Here is a 19528-nt window from a genome sequence, read left to right as displayed (position 1 = left end):
GTTTCCTGTTATGTGCAGAATCTAATCATAATTGATGTGGGATGCTTTGAACACAATGAAGGAGCAACTTAGCAAGTCCTTTCTCTTACCTCATGTCACCTGGGGCTCCCTTGACTAGGGACATTTTTTTAAATAAGCAGCAAGGATTTTATTGCTAAGGATTAAGGGCTTAAGAAATGTCAGCTCTGAAATACAGAAGACATGGGTTTTATTGTGTCTTTGGCAACCCAGAGACCATACAATTCAAATTATTGGCTCATCAATCAATCAATTTTTTTTGAGCAGGGTCTCACTACGTAGGCCAGACTGACCTCAAACTCTCTATCCTCCTGCCTCAGCCTCTAAGTGCTGAGACTGCAGGTGTGAACCACTACATCCAGCTAGTCAATCAGTTTTATTAAATGCCCACAGCATGTTTTATACTGCCTCAGTGTCCTCATGGACAATCAGTGGGACTGGGTGAGGTCACCAGTGAGCCCTGTTCCAGCTGGAATGAGGACTTCTCCAGCGTGAACAGGGGCCTCCTTTCTCTGAATTCCTCCCTTTTTGATCCCCACCATCTCACTTAGCAGGGAGGTAGGACATGATGGGCAGCGCATGGACCAGTGAGAGGGAGCTTTTGAACAAGAACAAGTATCTAAAGCTAGACTTCTCTGGACAAGCTTACCTCACCAGCAGAAACATGTGTCAAGGTCTTGAAGGACACCAGGTTTTCGAAAACCAGGGTGGAGAGCGCCACCTTCAACCGGATCGCTGTGCGGTAATTTATGGCCCAGGCAAGAGCCCAAAAGAGGACTTTGGTAAACTCAGTGGCAAAAAGGGCTAGGCACAGGCCGATGCCAACCAAGACTTCCCCAGAGGTACTCTCGGTGTGCTTGAGGATGTGGTGAATGAGAACTGTCTGTAAAACAGCACGGTGGGGAGAGGAGAGGGCACTGTGGGTGGAGGCTGGCACTGGGAGGCCTCATAATGTCAGCAAGCTGACTTTACAAGGCAAACTTTTTAATTAATTTCAGTGGCTGCTGCTGTGCTCGACAAGGATTAGCTTTATGAAAATTCACCCCCAAGGAACACAAAGATAATGACAACGTGCTAAACCCACCAGCTCGTAGAGAAAGCAACTAATGGCTTGCTTGGCCCAGCTGGAGACCTGCGAGATAAGACAGATAAAGGGCCAGCCCTACTCACTGGCCCTATAGCTGCCATGACTATGCACAGGACGTTGGCCACGACATCCATCAGAACACGCGTCCTCTGGAATCTCCAGGCCACTCGGCCCAGAGAGGCCTTCTCAGGACCCGCCCTTTCTATCTCCTCATCCCAAAGGATGCGAAATCTGCAATGAAAAAAAAGGAAAAGTGAAAGGAATGCTACCTGAAGCAGCTCTGATGGACAAATCCCTGCGAGAGGCCATGACACAGATCTTATCCCTGCAGTGGGACTGAAGGACAAGCAGCAATCATTCTCCTTCCTTCCTCTTCCAAGCAGGTGAGATAAGAGAGGAGCAGGAGACAATGCCTAGACAAAAGCCGGTATTAATGTGTGGTACTGGGACATTTTCCAGACCTTTCTATCATCTGCTTTATGGCCACAACATCAGCTCTGACAAGAAAATAAGGGTGACTGAGAAGTCAAGAGAAAGGTCTTCTTCAAGGGCAAAAAAAGATAGTACATTTTAGCAGGGTGCTGGTGGCTCACGCCTGAAATCCTAGCTACTTAGGAGACAGAGATAAGGAGGATCATGGTTCCAAGCCAGCACAGGCAAATAGTCTGCAAGACTCTATCTTGAAAAAACCCATCACAAAACAGGGCTGGTGGAGTGGCTCAAGGTGTAGGCCCTGAGTTCGAGCCCCAGTACCACAACAACAACGAAAAGACTGTTCATTTCAAAGACCTGATTGGCCAGTGTGACAGGAATATGGTGTGCGGAGAAGGGGGCTGAGTCAGATCTCTCAGGACCTCTTAGGCCTCAGAAAGGAGCTTCGATTGCATGCCAAGTACAAGGGAGCTGTTCCAGGCTTTTAGGCTGTTGTGACAAGTGACAAGATCCTTTTTTATATCTGAAAGATCCCTTAGCCTCTGAGTGAAGGATTATGGGGGAGACCAGGCAAGACCCAAGGACCACAGTTGGAGACTGCTGGCATCCAGGTAAGAGGCAGCTGGTGAGGCAGAGGACTCAAAGACAGGTAGACAGGGAGCAACAAAGGACTTGCAGATGGATTCGATGTGGGAGGAAAGGAGAAGGGGGATCAAGGGTGGAGCCCAGTTTCTTGGCTTGACCAACTGTGTGAATGCAGTTTGCAGAGGCAGGGAAAGAGGAAGAAGAGAGCATTGTCAGTTGGAGGATGACTGCCAGGAATGTGCTGGCCCCAGCATGTGGCCTCAGCATGTGTAAGGCCCCAGGTTCTTCCATTCCCAGCAAACACACACACACACACACACACACACACACAAAGAAGGCTTAGGTATAAATGCTTGAGAGGCATCCAAGTGCCGCCATCCAGTCTGACATCGGGATGAGGGTTCAGAATCTGGAAGAGGCCTGGACTATAGGTGGGCGTGTCATTCAGTAGCCAGCATTGCTTGTTATTTAAGACCTTGGAGCGGGTGAAATCTCACCCACTAGGAACAGAGGCTAGCATGGAAAGAAGAGGACACAAGCTGGTGTTGGGTAGATAGAAGGAAACAATAAAAACAGATGGAGAAATACTGGCCAGAGAGTTAAAAGGAAAATCCAATACTCAGCAGACCCCAACCCAAACCCTAACCCTAACCCTAGCCCTTTCTCTCAACTCTTCTTGGCAGCTTTCTCTAGACTATAGATCTAGAAATTACCACTGTTTGGGATTTCTTCAAGGTAGGGCTGAGGAGAAGGAGAAGCACACCTCTAGAAAAGTGATTGCAAGATGATGGCTACCATTCTCAACCGTTTAGTATATACCCCAGCCTAGGCCATGCACTCTATCTCATGTAGCCAAAGATAGGGTAACTTTCAGGAGAAATGAATGCAGGGGCTTTGAGACCTTCCTCCTTGTTTAAGGCATTCTAGGTCATCAGGACCACAGTGTTCCATGTGCTGTTATGAAGAATGAAGCTGATGTCTTTGTGCAGACATGGACAGGTCTTTATCAACTTTCAACTGAAAAGAGCTATCATCAACAGCTGTATAGTGTGCCCCACTTTCTCTTTCAATGTAAAAAGCACACCCTGTGAGTGGGGAGGCAGAAGAGGCATTTCTCTGCAGAAGATAGCAGGACAGGGTATGTTTAATCCAAGTAGAAAAATTCTGGGCGGGGCCACATCTACATATTAATGGTGTTTGCCTTTGGGGAGGTAAAGAGGAATGTGGTAGAAATATTTCCACTGCTTTAATTCTGCTGCTTACAATTTTTACAATGTATGTGAATTAGATTGAACCAATGACAGTTTCATTTTCACCAGTTAAAATTGGCAGCTATGGGCAGTTTCATTTGGTTCACCCTAAATACATTTTGTAATGTAGAAATCCAGTAACAATTCTTAAAGAGGAGCCAGAAGGACATCTAGAGCCACATGCAGCAGCCCAGGTAGGGTCGCACCAGCAGAGAGAAAGCGAGGTCCCAGCCACCATTGTCCTGATGTAGTGCTCCTATAAACAGCCCAATGGTCCCGAGCCTCAGGCTGTAGCTTTCCTGAGCCATCTCTCCCCACCATCACTTCCCAATCTTCAGCTCCTCCAGAACTGGAGGCAGTCCAGCCAACTGGTATGGAGCAGCCACTGAGAAAGTGTCAAATTCCACATGGGAGAAGTGGGTTGACAGAAAAGAGTTGACAGAACCTTTTGCTAGTCGGTTCCGCACGCCCAGGCAACACAAGCGAATCCTGGTACCTTTTGGCATTGGTGTCAGATGAGTCATACGGTGACAATGGCGGCAGGGTGTCCACAGTCAATGTGTGCCTGTAGCTTCTAATCATCACAGGTGTGAGCCAGGAATATGTGGCAAAGGAGAGCAGCCCTGCATCATCCACGGGGTTGGGTGCCAGCCTACAGATGGTGAGATGCTTCATGTTCAGGTGTTGGGTCATTTCCCCGAGCCCCTGGTTTGAATTTGTAACCACAAAACAACCACAGCCACACACAGAACCTGGGACTTGCATTCATTAGCTCTTTAGGCTAGCTCATGAGAATCAATTGCTAACTCTTCAGGAATTTTGGCAAGTCAGTTGCTAAACACAGCCAATATTCAACATTAAGTTACATAAATTTACATAACTATCTTAATGGCAAAGGTAATCATATTCAAAACTCATCGTTTCCAATTGTTTTACTATTATCTGTTCTCTTACAGTTATTTGCATCTGTTTATCATCTGTATGGTGGAAATAGCCTAGAACGGTGAGCCACTGTGGATCTCTTTCCAACCTGCTGTTTGGTGATGTCATATTGATAGTTTGAAATTGACTGTGGTGTGGTATCTACACCATAAGGAAATTTTTTCCATGAACCAGTCGTTGAACATTGACTGATATCTGAACCTCATGACCACCTTGTAGAAAAGAAGGTGCTTGTTGTATTTGATATAGGAGGAAAGGTGATCCATTAGCTGACCATTAGAAGGGTTAGATTGATGTCTTTTGCTTTAAGAAGCATGGGGAAGGAAGATCCAGAGCAGGGTGTGCTAGGGTGGGGTGAGATATCCAAGAGGGCAAGAGCTGGAGGCAAGTCCTGGTTTAGTATGAGGGCTGAGTGGATTAACATATATAAAGTGCTACATAAACATTACTTGCCAGAAAAAGGAGGAAGATAAGGAAGGCAAAGAGGGAGAGGAAAGGAGGAAGGGAAGAAGAGGAAAGATGAAAAGAAAGAGGTCGAGGGCATAGCTCAAGTGGTAGAGCACATGCCTAGCAGGCATAAGACAATCCTCAGTACTCCCCCAAAAAAACAAGAAAAAAGAAAAAGAAGGAAGCAGGAAAAAGAGGAGGAGGAGAAAACAGAGGATGGACATGAAGGGGAGAAGAAGGAAGCTGAAGAAAAGGAAGGTGGGAAGATACAAGAATGAGAAGGGGAAGAAGTAAAGAAGGAAGAGGAAGAAGAAAAGCAAGAGGAAAGCAGGAATAGGAAATGAAGGAAGAATAGACCTTGGTTTGGCTCTTGAAACATAAACCGTCTAAGAATAAAAGTCAAAGACACAGAGTATGATCTACCAATTACTGAGTGTTTGTTATTTTCCAGATTTAAGAGCTCTTTGTTGTAGCAGATGCTGTACAGGAACACTTGCATCCATCCACCTCTCCACTGTGGGGGACAGCTTCCTGCACGCTCATGCTAGCAGCATCCCATGTCAAATCTATGCCACATCTCTTTCCACCATCTGTTTCAGGACCTTCTCAGGAGAATAAGCACAGCCCAGAATTGCAAAGGGTTAATGCATGGGGAGAGGAAGATTCTTAATTATTGGAGTATGAGAGCCCATGAAGGAATGCCTCACCTCACATCCTTTGGGTGGAAAATTGGACATTTCTCAGGAAAACCAACAGAGTCCTATCCCACTTGCCCACAGCAGTGACACACCCATGTTATCTATTCCTCCTTTCCTGCCTCACTCTTTCTAAATCTGCCCCCCACACACACACACTTCTTGGGATCGCCTCCCAAATAAGCTACCTGCTTCCAAGACCTTGACTGAGACTTTTGAGAGAACCTAAGCTAATATTAACAAGGTACTACATGTCCAGCACATAGCAAAAGTTTCGTATAAGATGGCTTTCATGTAATCCTCACGACTCAGACAGATGAGTTAGCAGAGTAACATTCTGACCCCATTTCATAGACAAAAACATGGAGGCACAGAGTGATCTGAGAACAAGAATTCAGACCCACTGCTCACTGACTCCAGAGTCTCATCGTCACTACCCTGAATTGCCTCTCCACAAAGCAATTTTAAACTCAGCTAACATAATGAACAGTTAGAGTTTTCCCTGCTAAGGACAATAGCCCATGCCCCCACCTTTCAACTTTCACTTCTCACCTTACAGGACTCAAATGTACATGTTTGGTCCAGAGATGCTGGGAGAGAGCAGTGGAATGTCACCTCACTACAGAGATGCCATTTATCCTTCTGTTGTTCATAGAACAAGCCACAGGGTCATTTTAATGAAGGAAAGGCTGCATTTTATTATGTTATGGTTAGGCTACTGTTAATAATGAATATGATAATGTAATTTACTGCTATGTTAAGCATGTAGTCTTAGAAGTCAGGCAGTCTAAGTTCCTATCCTGGAGCTCAAAAATGACCCCAGTGTCTCTCCCCATCTGTATCGAGCCCCTTGAAATGTGACCTAGTAGCTTCTTCCAGTAAGAGGTGGGGGCTATTTCCCCACACTCTGAATCTCTGCTGACTCCAACTTCACTTTGGCCAACAGAACGCACCACCAGAAGCAGCCAGTTGTGAGTCCTATGTCTCTAGAGCTCTTCAGGCCTCCATCCATTCACTTGGAAGCCCAGCACCTTCCTGTGTAATCAAGCCTGAGCTAGCCTGCAAGAGGCTGAGTGACTGTGTGGCCCAGTTGTCCCCACTGTCCCAGCCAACAGTCAGTCAACCCCAAGAAGCACAGCCACCTTGCTGAGCAGCAGACACATGAATAAGCCTGGTCAAGGCCAGATGAAGTTGCTTTATTTGATGGGTCACCCATAAAATTGTAGGCTAAATAAGTGGCATTTGTTTTAAGCTGTTAAATGTTGAGGAAGTTTGTTAAAAGGTAAAGGCTACCTGCTGAATTTTAGGGAAATTACTTAACCTCTCTGTGCCCTAGTTTCCTCTCCTATCAGATAAAGATAGTAGCAGTACTTCTAGGTGGCTGTGAACAGTACATGAGATGCTTGGAAAGCATTTGGACAGATCCTGGCACGTGGAAAGCCCTCCTTTAACCTTAGCTATTGGCTGCCTCTCACCAGTGGACAGGAAGAGGCAACAAATCAGTGGCCAATAAATGAACGAATGTGTGGGTGGACAAAAAGACAAGCATATAGAATAGCACGTGGGGAGCAGAGGTAGTGCCCACTCTCCTGATGGGCTAGAAATTATTCCCAGAGGTCCTGCCCTGACTCCCCCTTCAATTCTCCACCTGACTCACCTAGCGTAGGGTCGCACTGGGATCATGGTCTTTAAGCTGGGGTCATATCTCTCCACAAAGGATCTCCGCTGACCTCGCCGGTCCAGATCTGAGATTAGGTAGGGGCCTTCACCCACCATCTTGATGGCAGTCTGGAGCCCTGGGCTCTTGTCCTTGGGACACTTTCACTCTATGTCAGAAAGAGGAAGAAGACTTACTGAGAAATGAGGGCACCTGGAGGAGAACATGACATCCCCTATTGCACCCACACCTGTTCTCTTGTTTTAACTCCTCAGACCTGGTTTCACTAACCAGTCTTCCAAGTTTAGGAGGGAATGTGGCCACAGTCCCACCACATCCCTTACTTCCACTCTGAGACCTCCTTCTTAGTAAGAACATTTGATTCCTCTTCTGTTCCCATGTTGAGTTAGCTGGGAGCAAAGAAGCCTACTGTGAGATTTCTGTTTGGAGCCAGCTCATGTCTGAGACTGAGTCCCAGGCCAGCAAATGATCCCCAGAGGAAATGGGTTTGCCTTCTTAGTGTGGCCCACAGTAAGGTTTGACACACACTCTTAATTCTTCTAGATTTCCTCCACGAGCTTACGTAGCTTACACCCCCTCCACCTGCGTATCCAATGAACTGCAACATAGCCACCCCTCAGGACCAGCTTCATCTGGATCAGTATTCCTCCTGTTCTGTGCCCAGGGCCTCCAGAGAAAACCCACAACCCAGGTTAAGAGAATATGTTTTGTGTGTCTGTCTGGTCCACAAACCAACCAACCCCATTCATGGAGAAATGACCCTTTGAAGTCCTTTTCAGAGACCTAGCCCTGTCCTTTCCTTAGAGATTCATGACATCTCTCTCCCTTATCCTATAAATAAACTCTCATCTTTTACCTAAGCTGTGTTGAGTTGGTTTATGTCACATGCAATCAGAGATCATATTATTTCATATACGCAGAAGTCTTTCATATACTGGAAGTCTTTAGGGCTCAAAACACTGAGTAAACTAATTCCCACCATGGTGTTAATGGAGGATAGACTCATGAAGAGCTGGCAGTACCCTCAGATGGAATCACTTACAAATTCCTAATGATATGCAAGAGGGAACAGAGGCCTGGAAAATGGAAGGACTTGATTAAGAGGTACACAAAATGCACTCGCTATATTATCTGGGGCAGTCCTGATACAGGGAAACTAAGTGTCCCTCCCTTTACCATGACCCTGCAAATCCCTTTCTTGCTTTATATTACAAGAGACACTCCTCTGGAATAATATGGGAATTTTTTTTTTCTTACAGCAGAATTTGAAATTTAAAGTGACTTTACTAAAAACAAACAAACAAACAAAAACCAAATCCTCCAAAGTGAAAACAAAAGCACTATAGTCAGCTAGAGTGGGTACGTGTTTTATGGGCAGTAGGCCTGTTTCAAATCTCTCTAATCATTCAATCAGTGAATATTACTGACATGAATACCATAGAGGCAGTTCTAGATTCCTAATTCAATCAGAAATCTGAAAGCGCCTAACTCCCTAAACTTGTTGCAAGCCTGCACCCTCTGCTCACTCTCTGTATGCACCATCTAACATGAGCTCTGGCCATGCTGAATGTCTCACCACTCCCTGAGCAAAACATCAGTTCCTCCTGCCTCTGGATCTGTGTACTCATTGCTGCTACTATCTCGTCTCCCTCCCTTTGTTTGACCAGTTCCTGCTCAGACTTCAAGGCTCAGTTCAGACATTTCACTTGCTGAGAAAACCTCCCTACTTGCTTTTCTATTTACCTGAACCAACTGTGGGCTTCATATCTGTCTTAACAGCTATATTTCTAACACCTAGACCAGTCTCTGTGCATACGAGATGTTCAATACATATTTGATGAATAGATTAATAATGATGAGTATAAGACATGTCTAAGACATAAATCCTCCCCCTTGGAAAACACAAATAAGCACACAATAACGCACATTAAAATGTAAGCCATAGCATAGTGTTGGCCCTATAAAAAGTAGAAAACCTCCCCTACCAAAAAAAGATAGGCAAGGAGGGAGAGAGGAATAAAAATGTAAGGGATAAGTAGAAGACAAATACCAAGTCAAATAGACTTAGACCCTACCATATCAATAATTAACATTAGATCCACACTGAAAAACATTTCAGTTAAAAATAAGAGATTGTCAGACCAAATATAAAAGTAAGATCCAAAGACACATTACCCACAAAAAGTGAACTTAAAATATACAGGCATGAATACATTTAAATGGAAAGGCTAGAAAACAAAATCATTCTAATGGCCAAAAATAAATAAATAAAAGTAAGTATAGGGAGATACATCTATCATCTTTGGATAGGGAGGATTCTTAAAGCAAATTCAAAGCGTAAGTCAAAAAGTAAAGAGTCAATGAATTCTACTGCATTGAAATTATAGATGTATTAACCAGAAGGTATATTTTTTAAAGATTAAAAAGAGAGCAACTTGCTGGTATAACTATGATACATTCAACTATTAATAATTAATATGCACAATTTATAAAGAATTTATAACACACTGATAACAAAAGTACAAATAAATAGAAAAGTGAGCAAAAGATATAAACAGGTAATTGATAGATGAGCTTAATAAACACTCTTTGAATACCAGGGAAGTGTGAATTAAAACGACAATGACAGCTATGTCTCATTCTTCAAATGGGCAATATTACAAAGTCTGAAAGTTTCAAGTCTTTGTGTAGGTAGGGAACCCAACAGCTCTTAAGCACTGATAGTGAAAATATAAATTGCACTATTGATTTGTACATTGGTTTGGCATCATCTGGTCAAGCCAGCACTTAGATGTGTATATGACAGAAGAAGTTCTGCCTGTTCAAGAGGTCACAAGCAACAAGCCACAAACTTTGCTAGCTGCTCTCCATTCTCCCCACAAATCCTCCCCTGCCTCTTTTAGAGCCTATTTCTTCCCATATGTATTGATGTTAACACTCAGATTCAATACAGAAAAATACAAGGAGGCAATATGCAGATGATATAATCTCATGTAAAAATATCTTTGTGGCCTCCCATGAGAATTTGTAGCTGCTCTGTTTACAACATCTTAAACATCAGGGAACAGGAAAATGGGTGAAAAGTAGTACAGTGTGAATAGAGTATATCACTATCCAACACTGAAATGAAATCCACATATGTGAATAGCACACATGACAAAGGGGAAGAAACAAGTCAAAGAAAAGTACATACACACTGATACAATTGTATAAAGTTCACATACTTCATTTTTCACTTATCAATAACTATATTTGTAATAAATATACAATGTACTCAAGACTTTTTATTGGAGAATAGTATCAAAAGCCAAGAGCTGGACTGTAGGCTTGTCCTTTGTTATAAAGTGGTGTTGCTTCTAGGACAGAGCAAGGAAATATATGTGTAGCGACTAATGTTTGAACACACAGCTCCAGATATGTCTATATATATATAGAGAGAGAGATCTATCTTCTTAAACTAAGCAAGAGTTCATACTGATTTTCCAGCCTCAATTCATTGTCATAATCCTCCTCTTTCTTATCTGTAAACTCTAACTCTAAAAGTGACAAACCAAGCTATCACCATCAGCCATCAATTTTATTAATTTTTCAATTAAGTATATATGTTTATGAATGCAAATAAATCTGGATAAAATACTTCCAAAGCAAATTCAACAACTCTTTTCTGGCATTATTAGAGTTTGAATGAGTACATGCTAAGCAGGTACTTGTATCACTTGAGCCATGACACATCACTTTTTTTGCTGTCACTTATTTTACATAGAGGGTCTCACTCTTTTTCCCAGAGTAGCCTCTAACCACGATCCTACCAATCTTTTCCTCCCAGATACCTGGGATTGAGGTAGAAGCCACTGCACCCTGAACTACATTTTAAAAGGATCCTATACCATGATGAAGTTGGTTTCATTCCAGGCATGCAAGGATGGTTCGACATATGCAAATCAACTCATAATACAGCATGTAAACAGAATAAAGGATAAAAATCACATGATCATCTTAATAGACATAGAAAAAGTCTTTAACAAAATTCAACATGCCTTCATGATAAAAAGCTTTGAGGAAATTGGAAGTAGAAGGAATGTACCTCAACATAAAGAAAACCTATACAGAAAATCTATAGCCAATGCTGCACTAAGTGGAGAAAAACTGAAATTGTTCCCTTTGAACTCAAGAATGCAACTACGGTATCCAGTCTCTCCATTCTTATTCAATATTGTGATTAAATTCCTAGCCAGAGAAATAAAACAAGAGAAAGAAAAGAAGGGATACAAATAGGAAAAGAATAAGTTAAAACTATCCTTATTTGCAGATAGATCTTATACTTAAAAGACCCTAAAGACTTCACCATAAAACTCTTAGATCTGATAAACACCTTCGCAAATTAGCAGAATACAAAATCAACATACAAAAACCATATACCACCAGTGAATAGGATGAAAAAGAAATCAGGAAAACAACCTCATTCACATCCTAAAAAAAAAAAAAAACCTAGAAATAAACTTACCTGAGGAAGTGAAAGACTTTTACAATGAAAACTATAATTATTATTCTTTTGTGGTACTGGGGATTGAACCTAGGGCCTCATGCATGCTAGGCAAACACTCAACAAATGAGCTACATCCCCAGCCCTACATTGAAAACTATAAAATATCGAAGACACTAGAAAATGGAAAGACATTCCGTGTTCATGAATTGGCAGAATTAATACTGCGAAAATGGCTATACTATTGAAAACAATCTACAGATTCAATGTAATACCCATCAAAATTCCAATGTCATTCTTCACAGAAACAGAAAAATTAATCCTAAAATTCATTTTAAAAAAAGACCCCCAAGTAGACAAAACAATCCTGAGAAAAAGAGCAATGCTGGAGGTTTTGCAATATCTGACTTCAAATTATACTACAGAGCCATAGGAACAAAAACAGCAAGCCACTGGCAAAAAAAAAAAACCAGACACAAAGACCAATGGAACAGAATAGAAGACCCAGAAATAAACCCACATAGCATAGTCATTTGGTTTTTGACAAAGGATCCCAAAACATACATTGGAGAAAAGACAGCCTCTTCAACAAATGGTGCTGGAAAAACTGGTTAGATACAAAAGACTGACAGTAGACCCATCTCGCCCTGTACAAAAATCAATTAAAAACGGATCAAAGATTTTAATATAAAACTGTGAAACTGCTACAGGAAAACACTGGAAGATATAGGAATAGGTAATTAATTTCTGAATAAGACTCTAATGGCTCAGGAAATAAAAATAAGAATTGACAAGCGGGACTGCATCAAATTCAAAAGCTTCTGCACATCAAAAAACAATTACCAGAATGAAGATACAACTTACAGAACTGGGAAAATCTTTGCAGTTATTCATCAAAGGGTTAATGTCCAGAATATATAAAGAGCTCAAAAAATCAAAACCAAATAATCCAATTACTAAATGGGCAAATGAACCGGTAGTTCTCAAAGAAGTACAAATGGCAAATAAACACAGGAAGAAAGGTTCAACATCATTAGCCAAAAAGGCAATGCAAATCGAAACATTGAGGTCCCGTCTCACCCCAGCCAGTGGAACTATCCACAAGAAAACAAATAATAAATGGGGGGCGAGGTGGGGAAGCCAGGCAGGAAAGGAAATCCTTACACTCCCTTGGTGAGATTGTAAATTAGTGCAGATACCATGAAATAAGTATGGAAGCTCCTCAAAAGAGTTAAACAGAACTACCATATGACCCTCCTGTTGCCACTCCTGGGCACATACCCAGGGAATGTAAGTCAGTGAGACCCCTGCACACTCATGTTTATTGCAGCGCTATTCACAATAGCCCAGCTATGAAATCAACTTAAGTACCCAACAACCAATGAATACCTGAAGAAAATGTGGTACATATATACAATGGAGTGTTATTCACCCAAAAAGAATAAGATTTATGTAATTTACAGGAAAATGGATAGAACTAGAGATCACCAAGCTCAGTAAGATAAGTCAAGCTGAAAAAATAAATACCACGTTTTTGCTCATATGTGGAATCTAGACCTAAAAAAGTAAATAAATAATATGACACAATTGTAAATGGGGTATCGTTTTGGGGGGGGACCATCAGTAGGGGAGAGGGGAAAAGAGAGAATCATGGGGAGTGAATATGACCAAAGAACATTTTATATGTATGTACGAGTAGCATAATGGAACCAACTAACAACTAAAGGGAGAGCGAGGGAGGGTAAGAAAGAGTAGTAGAGGTGAATGTGGTCAAAGTACAATATACACATGTATGGGAATAACACAGTGGACCCTTTTGTACAATTACCTTATGGCAATAAAAACAACTTTCAAGCATCAATATTTGCTCGCAGTGTAACACACAGCCTACAATGATACAGATGTTAATAGGAAGGGAACTGGATGTGGGGTGCATGGAATTCTGTGTAGTATATTCACAGCTTTTCTATAAATCTAAAAAAAGTTTGTTTTTGAGACATGAATGGGAAAGCTATGCACTCAATTCAAAACCATGGTCACCTCTGGAGGCCAAAGATGAGGTCTGGCAGTTACAGGTGTCCTCCCAGGTAGTAATATTTAGTCAGAGTTTTAGGGAGTGAGTCCTGCCCCCAGGCTGCCCAGGCTCAGGGTCATGCAGTTTGCAGAGCCCCTGTGCTACAGCAGATCTGAACAACAAGATGTCAGTGAGGGCCGGAAGGAGGATGGAGTCAGGAGAACCTCCTAGGGAGGTTGGAAATGAGGGGAGAGGAAAGAAGCTGAGGCTTTCGGGTGAGCCGGGTCTGAGTCTGCATGGTGAGGCTCCTGAGGGGACCGTGTGCAGCAGGCTGGGATGCGAGAGTCAACAGTGTGATGGGCTTCAGATTTGCTCCTGCTTTTGTCACCAGCGGTCAGATCCCAAAGGAGGCCCAGCCTGCACAAAAGTGCCACTGGGGAACCTTCCTGCCAGACTTTCATTTGTCTGTTTATCAGAAAGTCCTTCACAGCTGAGAACTTGGCCTCTCACCCTGGGGTAGGTCCTTGGCTCCCTAAGTAAATGCAATCTAGCTCTGAGGCAAGAAGGCCCTGGACCCTGTGTGCAGTCTTGCTAGCACACTCCTATCTTCATCACTGCCCAACAGGAGTGGGAAGGCCAGCTGTGGGCCCTGACTGCCCATCCCCTCACGCTCCCCTGCACCACCCTAGCCCCCTTGCCCACACACACCTGGGCAAAGAAGAGGAAGGAGAGCAGATTGGCAGATGACTAAGAAAGAGCTCACAAGTTCTGAAATTCAGTGGAAATTATCTTGGGGAGAGAGAATCACAGAACCCTAGTATCTAAAGAGCACAAGAAGACACCAGACATGGCAGACTCCTCTCACATGAGAATTTCCCTCTGGCCAACTCCATCATGCTCACAAGAGCTTTGGCAGCAGACCCACACCACAGCTCAAGACAGGCTGGGTGGGGGACCCAGGAAACGCACAACCTAAGTCTGGATTAAGCACAGACACGCCGCCCAAAGGGGCATTCTACAAAACAACTGGCCCGGCTCTTCAGCAGTTTGGTATCATGAAAGACAAAGGAAGGCAAAGGAATATTCCAGATTTAAGGAGAGTAAAGAGACCCGACAGCTAACTGCAGCATGCAATCTTAAAGGGATGCTGAACCAGAAAAAAATAAGATTAAAGATGTTACTAGGCCAGCCAGCTGGAGCAATTTGATACGGACTTTAGATTACAAAACATTATATCAAAGTTAAATTTCCACTAGCCCTTTTTTTTGTGTATGTGTTGGGTATTTTTGAGATAAGTTCTCACTTTTTGCCTGGGCTGACCTCAAACCATGATCCCCCTAATCTCTGTCTCCTGAGTAGCTAGGATTACAGAAATGAGCCACAGGTGCCCAGTCTAAGCAAAGAGAATTCTTATTCTTAGGAAATACATACTGCAGTACTTAAGAATATTGGAACATATGAATAAAAAAAAAAGAATACTGGAGCAAAATATCCATAATTGACTTTCAAAAATAATTATTAACTAATCTGGGGAGTGTGGCTCAAGTGGTAGAGCACCTGCCTAGCAAGGGTGAGGCCCTGAGTTCAAACCCTAGTACTGTCAAAATAATAACATAAATAATAATCTGAGTGTAGTGACACGTTCAGAGAATTCAAGGGTTCAAGGCAAGCCTGGGCTACATACCAACACTCTTTCTCAAAATAATGATATTAATGATAACAATAATGCATAGAGAGAGAATATTAGAGCAACTGTGGCAGAATGTTTATTTGTAAATGTCAGTGTAGGGTATTAGAATTTCTTAGCATTACTCTTACTACTTTTCTGTAACTTGAAACCATTTCAAAATAAAATGTTAAGCACTTTTAAAAGAAATAGGCTTAAAGGGAATGAATTGTTTTCCTTTGCTGCAGTCTCAGGAGCCATGCAGAAAACACCTGCCCTCTGACATTTGAAGACAACCATCATTTCCTTCTCCCTGCCCCAGCATATTCATCTCTTGTCCTCCTTAAGCTTCTCGGCCCCTCCATCCTGAGAACCCTTACTATGACTTCTGGATTTTTATTCACATTTTTACTGGCCAAGAACCCTGGCAGGTCAGCAGCTTGTCTTGAGAGCTCTGAGTCTCTTGCTGGAGATCACAGAAAGCCAGCCTCCCTGGCCAGGTTTGGGGAACCAGAAAAGGTAGGAAACTGGTGCCGGGAGATAATTTCCTTGAACACTCCACAGGGAGTGCAGAGTTATGATTACCTAAGATGGCTTGGAAGCTGCAGCTGGAATGGCACTTTGCTAAATTTGGCAGCCCTGGGGGGAAATGAGAGTTTTTAAATCAGGAAATCTGCTTTGGCGAACGTCTCTATCCGTCTGTCATTTCGTCCTCTGCCAGGAGCGAGGAGCTGCCTGGAGTGAGAAATCTGCTTGCTGGCAGTCCTGGGAGGAGGGGAAGCAGCTGAGGAGCTCTGGGAGGAGCCAGCACTGGCCCAGGCCAAGGCCCCTGCAGCCATCACGACTCTGCTCTTGGCGTGCCTTTCCACTCAGGGCATCTGAGGGTTGGCAGGGATGGCAAAAAGTGCCTGGTGCACCCCTCTGCTTACAGGCAGGGATTCCTAACCTTAACCTCAATAAGCCACCTGGGCAGAAGCAGAGAGGCCTCTGTTCAAGAGCAGAGGACACCAGCTTGGGGGTTGGTGACTTAAACAATTTACAGGTCCATTTTATGTAAACTGCATGGTTCAATTTTTGTTTAATCTATGGAAAATATTTAATAACCAGGAGACTTTTTAAAAAAAAGAAAAAAGATGCTCTTGCCAAAAAAATCAGCAACTCTGCTCACATGACTGTAATCAGCCTTTGCTCAGTCACCGTGAGACCAGGGCAGCCAGACTGGACTCAGTCACAATCCCCAGGGCTCCTGCTGCTCCCTGATAGTGGGGATCTGGGTCACTTACATTATCGTCACATTGACACTATTTTCCTCCTTATAGTGGATTCATTTCTCGATCCCTGTCTTTCTCCAAAGTGGGAGAACAAAAGATGCTAGCCCATGCTTCCTTCTCTCACAGCCCACTTCTGCCTCTCTAATGTGAAAACTGACCATGCTGTGTTTGCGAACTGGAGTCCCAGTCTTCCTGTGTGCCCACGATGGAAATCCTTCCATAGGATTCCATCAACCCAACGAACCCACACACAAAATCCTTCCCAGATGACAGACTATGGCCCCTGCCTCCTTCTCAATAAAACCATTCTTTTGCTGTTGTTGTTTGGGGGGTTTTGGTTTTTATTTTCATGCTGTAAATCAAATCCAAGGCCTTGTGCATGCTAGACAAGCCGTCTACCACTGAACTACATTCTCAGCACAATAAATCCATTCTTAATGTAAAGCCACCAAAATGACAACGACTGACAGTCTCACTCCCCCACCCTCCCCCCAGCTTTCTCCAGGGCCTGAGCAGCCTCCTGCTCAGAAGAGAAGCATTGGAGGGTTTCTTCAGGCCTGCCCCTCACTGCTCCTGTCTGTCTGTCCACATTGGGGGCATTTGTGTGAGCAGTCAGTCAGGGAAAAGGATCCTGAGTGATGGGGCCTGGCATCTAAGTGAGGAGGAGGCAGAGGAAGGAGCACAAGAAAGACCCAGGTGAGACAGCACATGACCAGGGATACAGAAAGGGGAAGGGGAGTGCTCAAGTCCTCTCATCCCCAGAGGGCTGAAAATGTGACCTGTGATGCTGTTTCCACAGTGAGGTCACCCATTAGTACAGAGATGTTCTGACCCGCTGAAGAAAGATGAGAACGCCCACTTAAAACCCATGAGAGCCACGCAGTAATGCACTGTGAATTCAGGGTCTCTTTTTCAAAAATAAATCCTACAATTAAATTGTGAACAATATTCTGTGTGTGCGCACGCGCGCATATTGAAAGACCTAATTTATTCACTGTAGGCTTTTGGATATCACAGATTTTGAAATCCTGTCAGCATTTCTATTTTTAATTTCACATATCAGGAAGCTCCAAAAATGCCTCAGGCCTCCTTCACCCTCTGAGAGCCCCAGCCCCAGCTCCCTCCCAATGGGACAATGATTGACCATGTCCCCATCTCAGCTTGCCCTAGGGTGAGAGACAAAGGCCCTCAGGACTAATGAGTACCAATAAATTGCAACAGAGAAGATCTTTACCTGGGCAGGGATTGTACAAGTTCCCAGAACAAGAGGGGGAAGAGGAGGGGCCAGAAGTCATGGGCTGGGAGGGTGGCACCTCCTGCCCACTTTACCCAGGCCCCCTTCTCTCTGCGGACCTCAGTTTCAGCTTCTCTTTTCCCACCTGCAGGTGCCTTCCTCTCCAACTGCCCCATTCAACTGCCACTTCCACCACACCTGAGGAGGGAACTCTGGGGGTCCAACATTCCCTCCACTCACATTAAAGGGCACTGCCCCCTCCAAGGATGGGCCTGTGGCCCGGTCCAGCTCCTTCAGTGATGGTCGGAGCTCATACAGTGTGTTTGTCTAGCCACCTCCTCTGGCCTGTCCCAGCACACCTCTGTAGTGAGAGGGAGTCTCCCCTTGAACCTCCCCGCCCTTTGAGCAGGAAACAAAGGGCTCCTGCAAGCTGCTTGGGGCAAGACTGGGATCAAAACCTGTTTCCTAACCCCCACTCCAGGCCTGTGAAATTGCACTCCAGGTCTTCCTTCGTGTTCCTGTGAACTGGGGTCGGAGAGGGCAGGGAAATCCAAGCTTCAAAACAGAGAAAAAGCTCATTCGTTCATTCATTCCCCATTCACTGAACCAAAATAAAAGCCCAAGTAAAGCCTTTTGTCCCTGAATTTAACAGAAGGTCAATCTGAGACTGGCACTAGCACCTAACATTTGCACACAGAGCTTACCAGTTTGTCATACTGCAAGCATTGCAAACTCTCGAACGCAGGTCTTGTCTGATCCTCTGGGGCCCTTCTGTGCCTTGTACAGAACAAGTGGCCAATCACAAGTTAGCAGAGGATTCCACAGAGGCCAATGAATTGGCTAGGGAGGAGCAAGATCTCTCAGTGCAGAAATAACAACTCATGCCCTAGAAGACCAAATCCATCTAACTCAACATGGACTCCAGACAACGCTACTGTGCCACAGGACTGGCTTTGCTTTCCTTCGCTTCATTACCTGCATTCAACTGAAAATATTAAATGGAAAATTCCAGAAATAAACAATTCAGAAGTTTTAAATTGGGAACCATTCTGAGTAGGGTGGTAAAACTTCATGCTGTCTGCTCTGTCCCGCCCAGAACACAAATTGTCTCTGTCCAGCTCTATTGTTACTTAGAAGCAGCTTGGGTTATCAGATCAACTGTCACACAGCCTCAGGGCTCATGCCACGTTCAAGTGGCCCTTTTTTTACTTAATCATGGCCCCAAAGTTCAAGAGTAGTGATGCCAGCGATTTTACCAGAGTATTATTGTTACAATTGTTCTGTTGTATAATTATTATCTATTGTTATTCTCTTAGTGCACCTAACTTATAAATTTAACTTTATCATAAAAATGTATATATAGGGGAAAACATAGCATACATATGGGGTTCAATGTCATCTGCAGTTTCAGATAGGGGTCTTGGAACATATCCCCTTCCCTCACCCAATATAGGAAGGGTACAACTGTATTTCAGACCCTCCTCTTATCCTGGTCAATGCCTCCCTCTGCTGGCTGACTCTGGCGTCTGTACTTCCTGGAGATGGGAATTCACTGCGTCGACCTGATCTGGGATTTCTCTGCCTACAAAAATGGAAGGTAGAAGTAAAAAGGGCCTGGAGACAGTAGTGTAGGAAAATGGGTCCTTTGAGGAAGTTTCCCTGGTCTAAGGAATGAGGTCGGCCAGCACAGTTTTTCTTTATGCATGTCTGAAATATCCCACTTCAT

General features: G+C 43.7%; 1 protein-coding gene across 1 annotated transcript in view; it reads right to left on the bottom strand.

The window, feature by feature from the left end:
- Abcc12 (ATP binding cassette subfamily C member 12) overlaps positions 1-18569 on the bottom strand; it is a 69040-nt gene extending 50471 nt beyond the window's left edge. The window contains exons 1-5 of the mRNA XM_020155440.2: positions 18507-18569; positions 7114-7282; positions 3869-4024; positions 1189-1336; positions 668-901 (exon numbers count right to left, since the gene is read on the bottom strand). Coding sequence (XP_020011029.2) covers positions 668-901; positions 1189-1336; positions 3869-4024; positions 7114-7232 — 657 coding nt within the window. The 5' untranslated portion in view covers positions 7233-7282; positions 18507-18569. The remainder of the gene's footprint in view (positions 1-667; positions 902-1188; positions 1337-3868; positions 4025-7113; positions 7283-18506) is intronic.
- Positions 18570-19528: the final 959 nt, after the last annotated feature.

This window comes from Castor canadensis, chromosome 15 (assembly GCF_047511655.1).
Source record: "Castor canadensis chromosome 15, mCasCan1.hap1v2, whole genome shotgun sequence".
In the NCBI taxonomy this organism is placed as follows: domain Eukaryota; kingdom Metazoa; phylum Chordata; class Mammalia; order Rodentia; family Castoridae; genus Castor; species Castor canadensis.
Note: the sequence above shows the minus strand (reverse complement) of the source record. Positions and strands in the feature narration are given on the sequence as shown.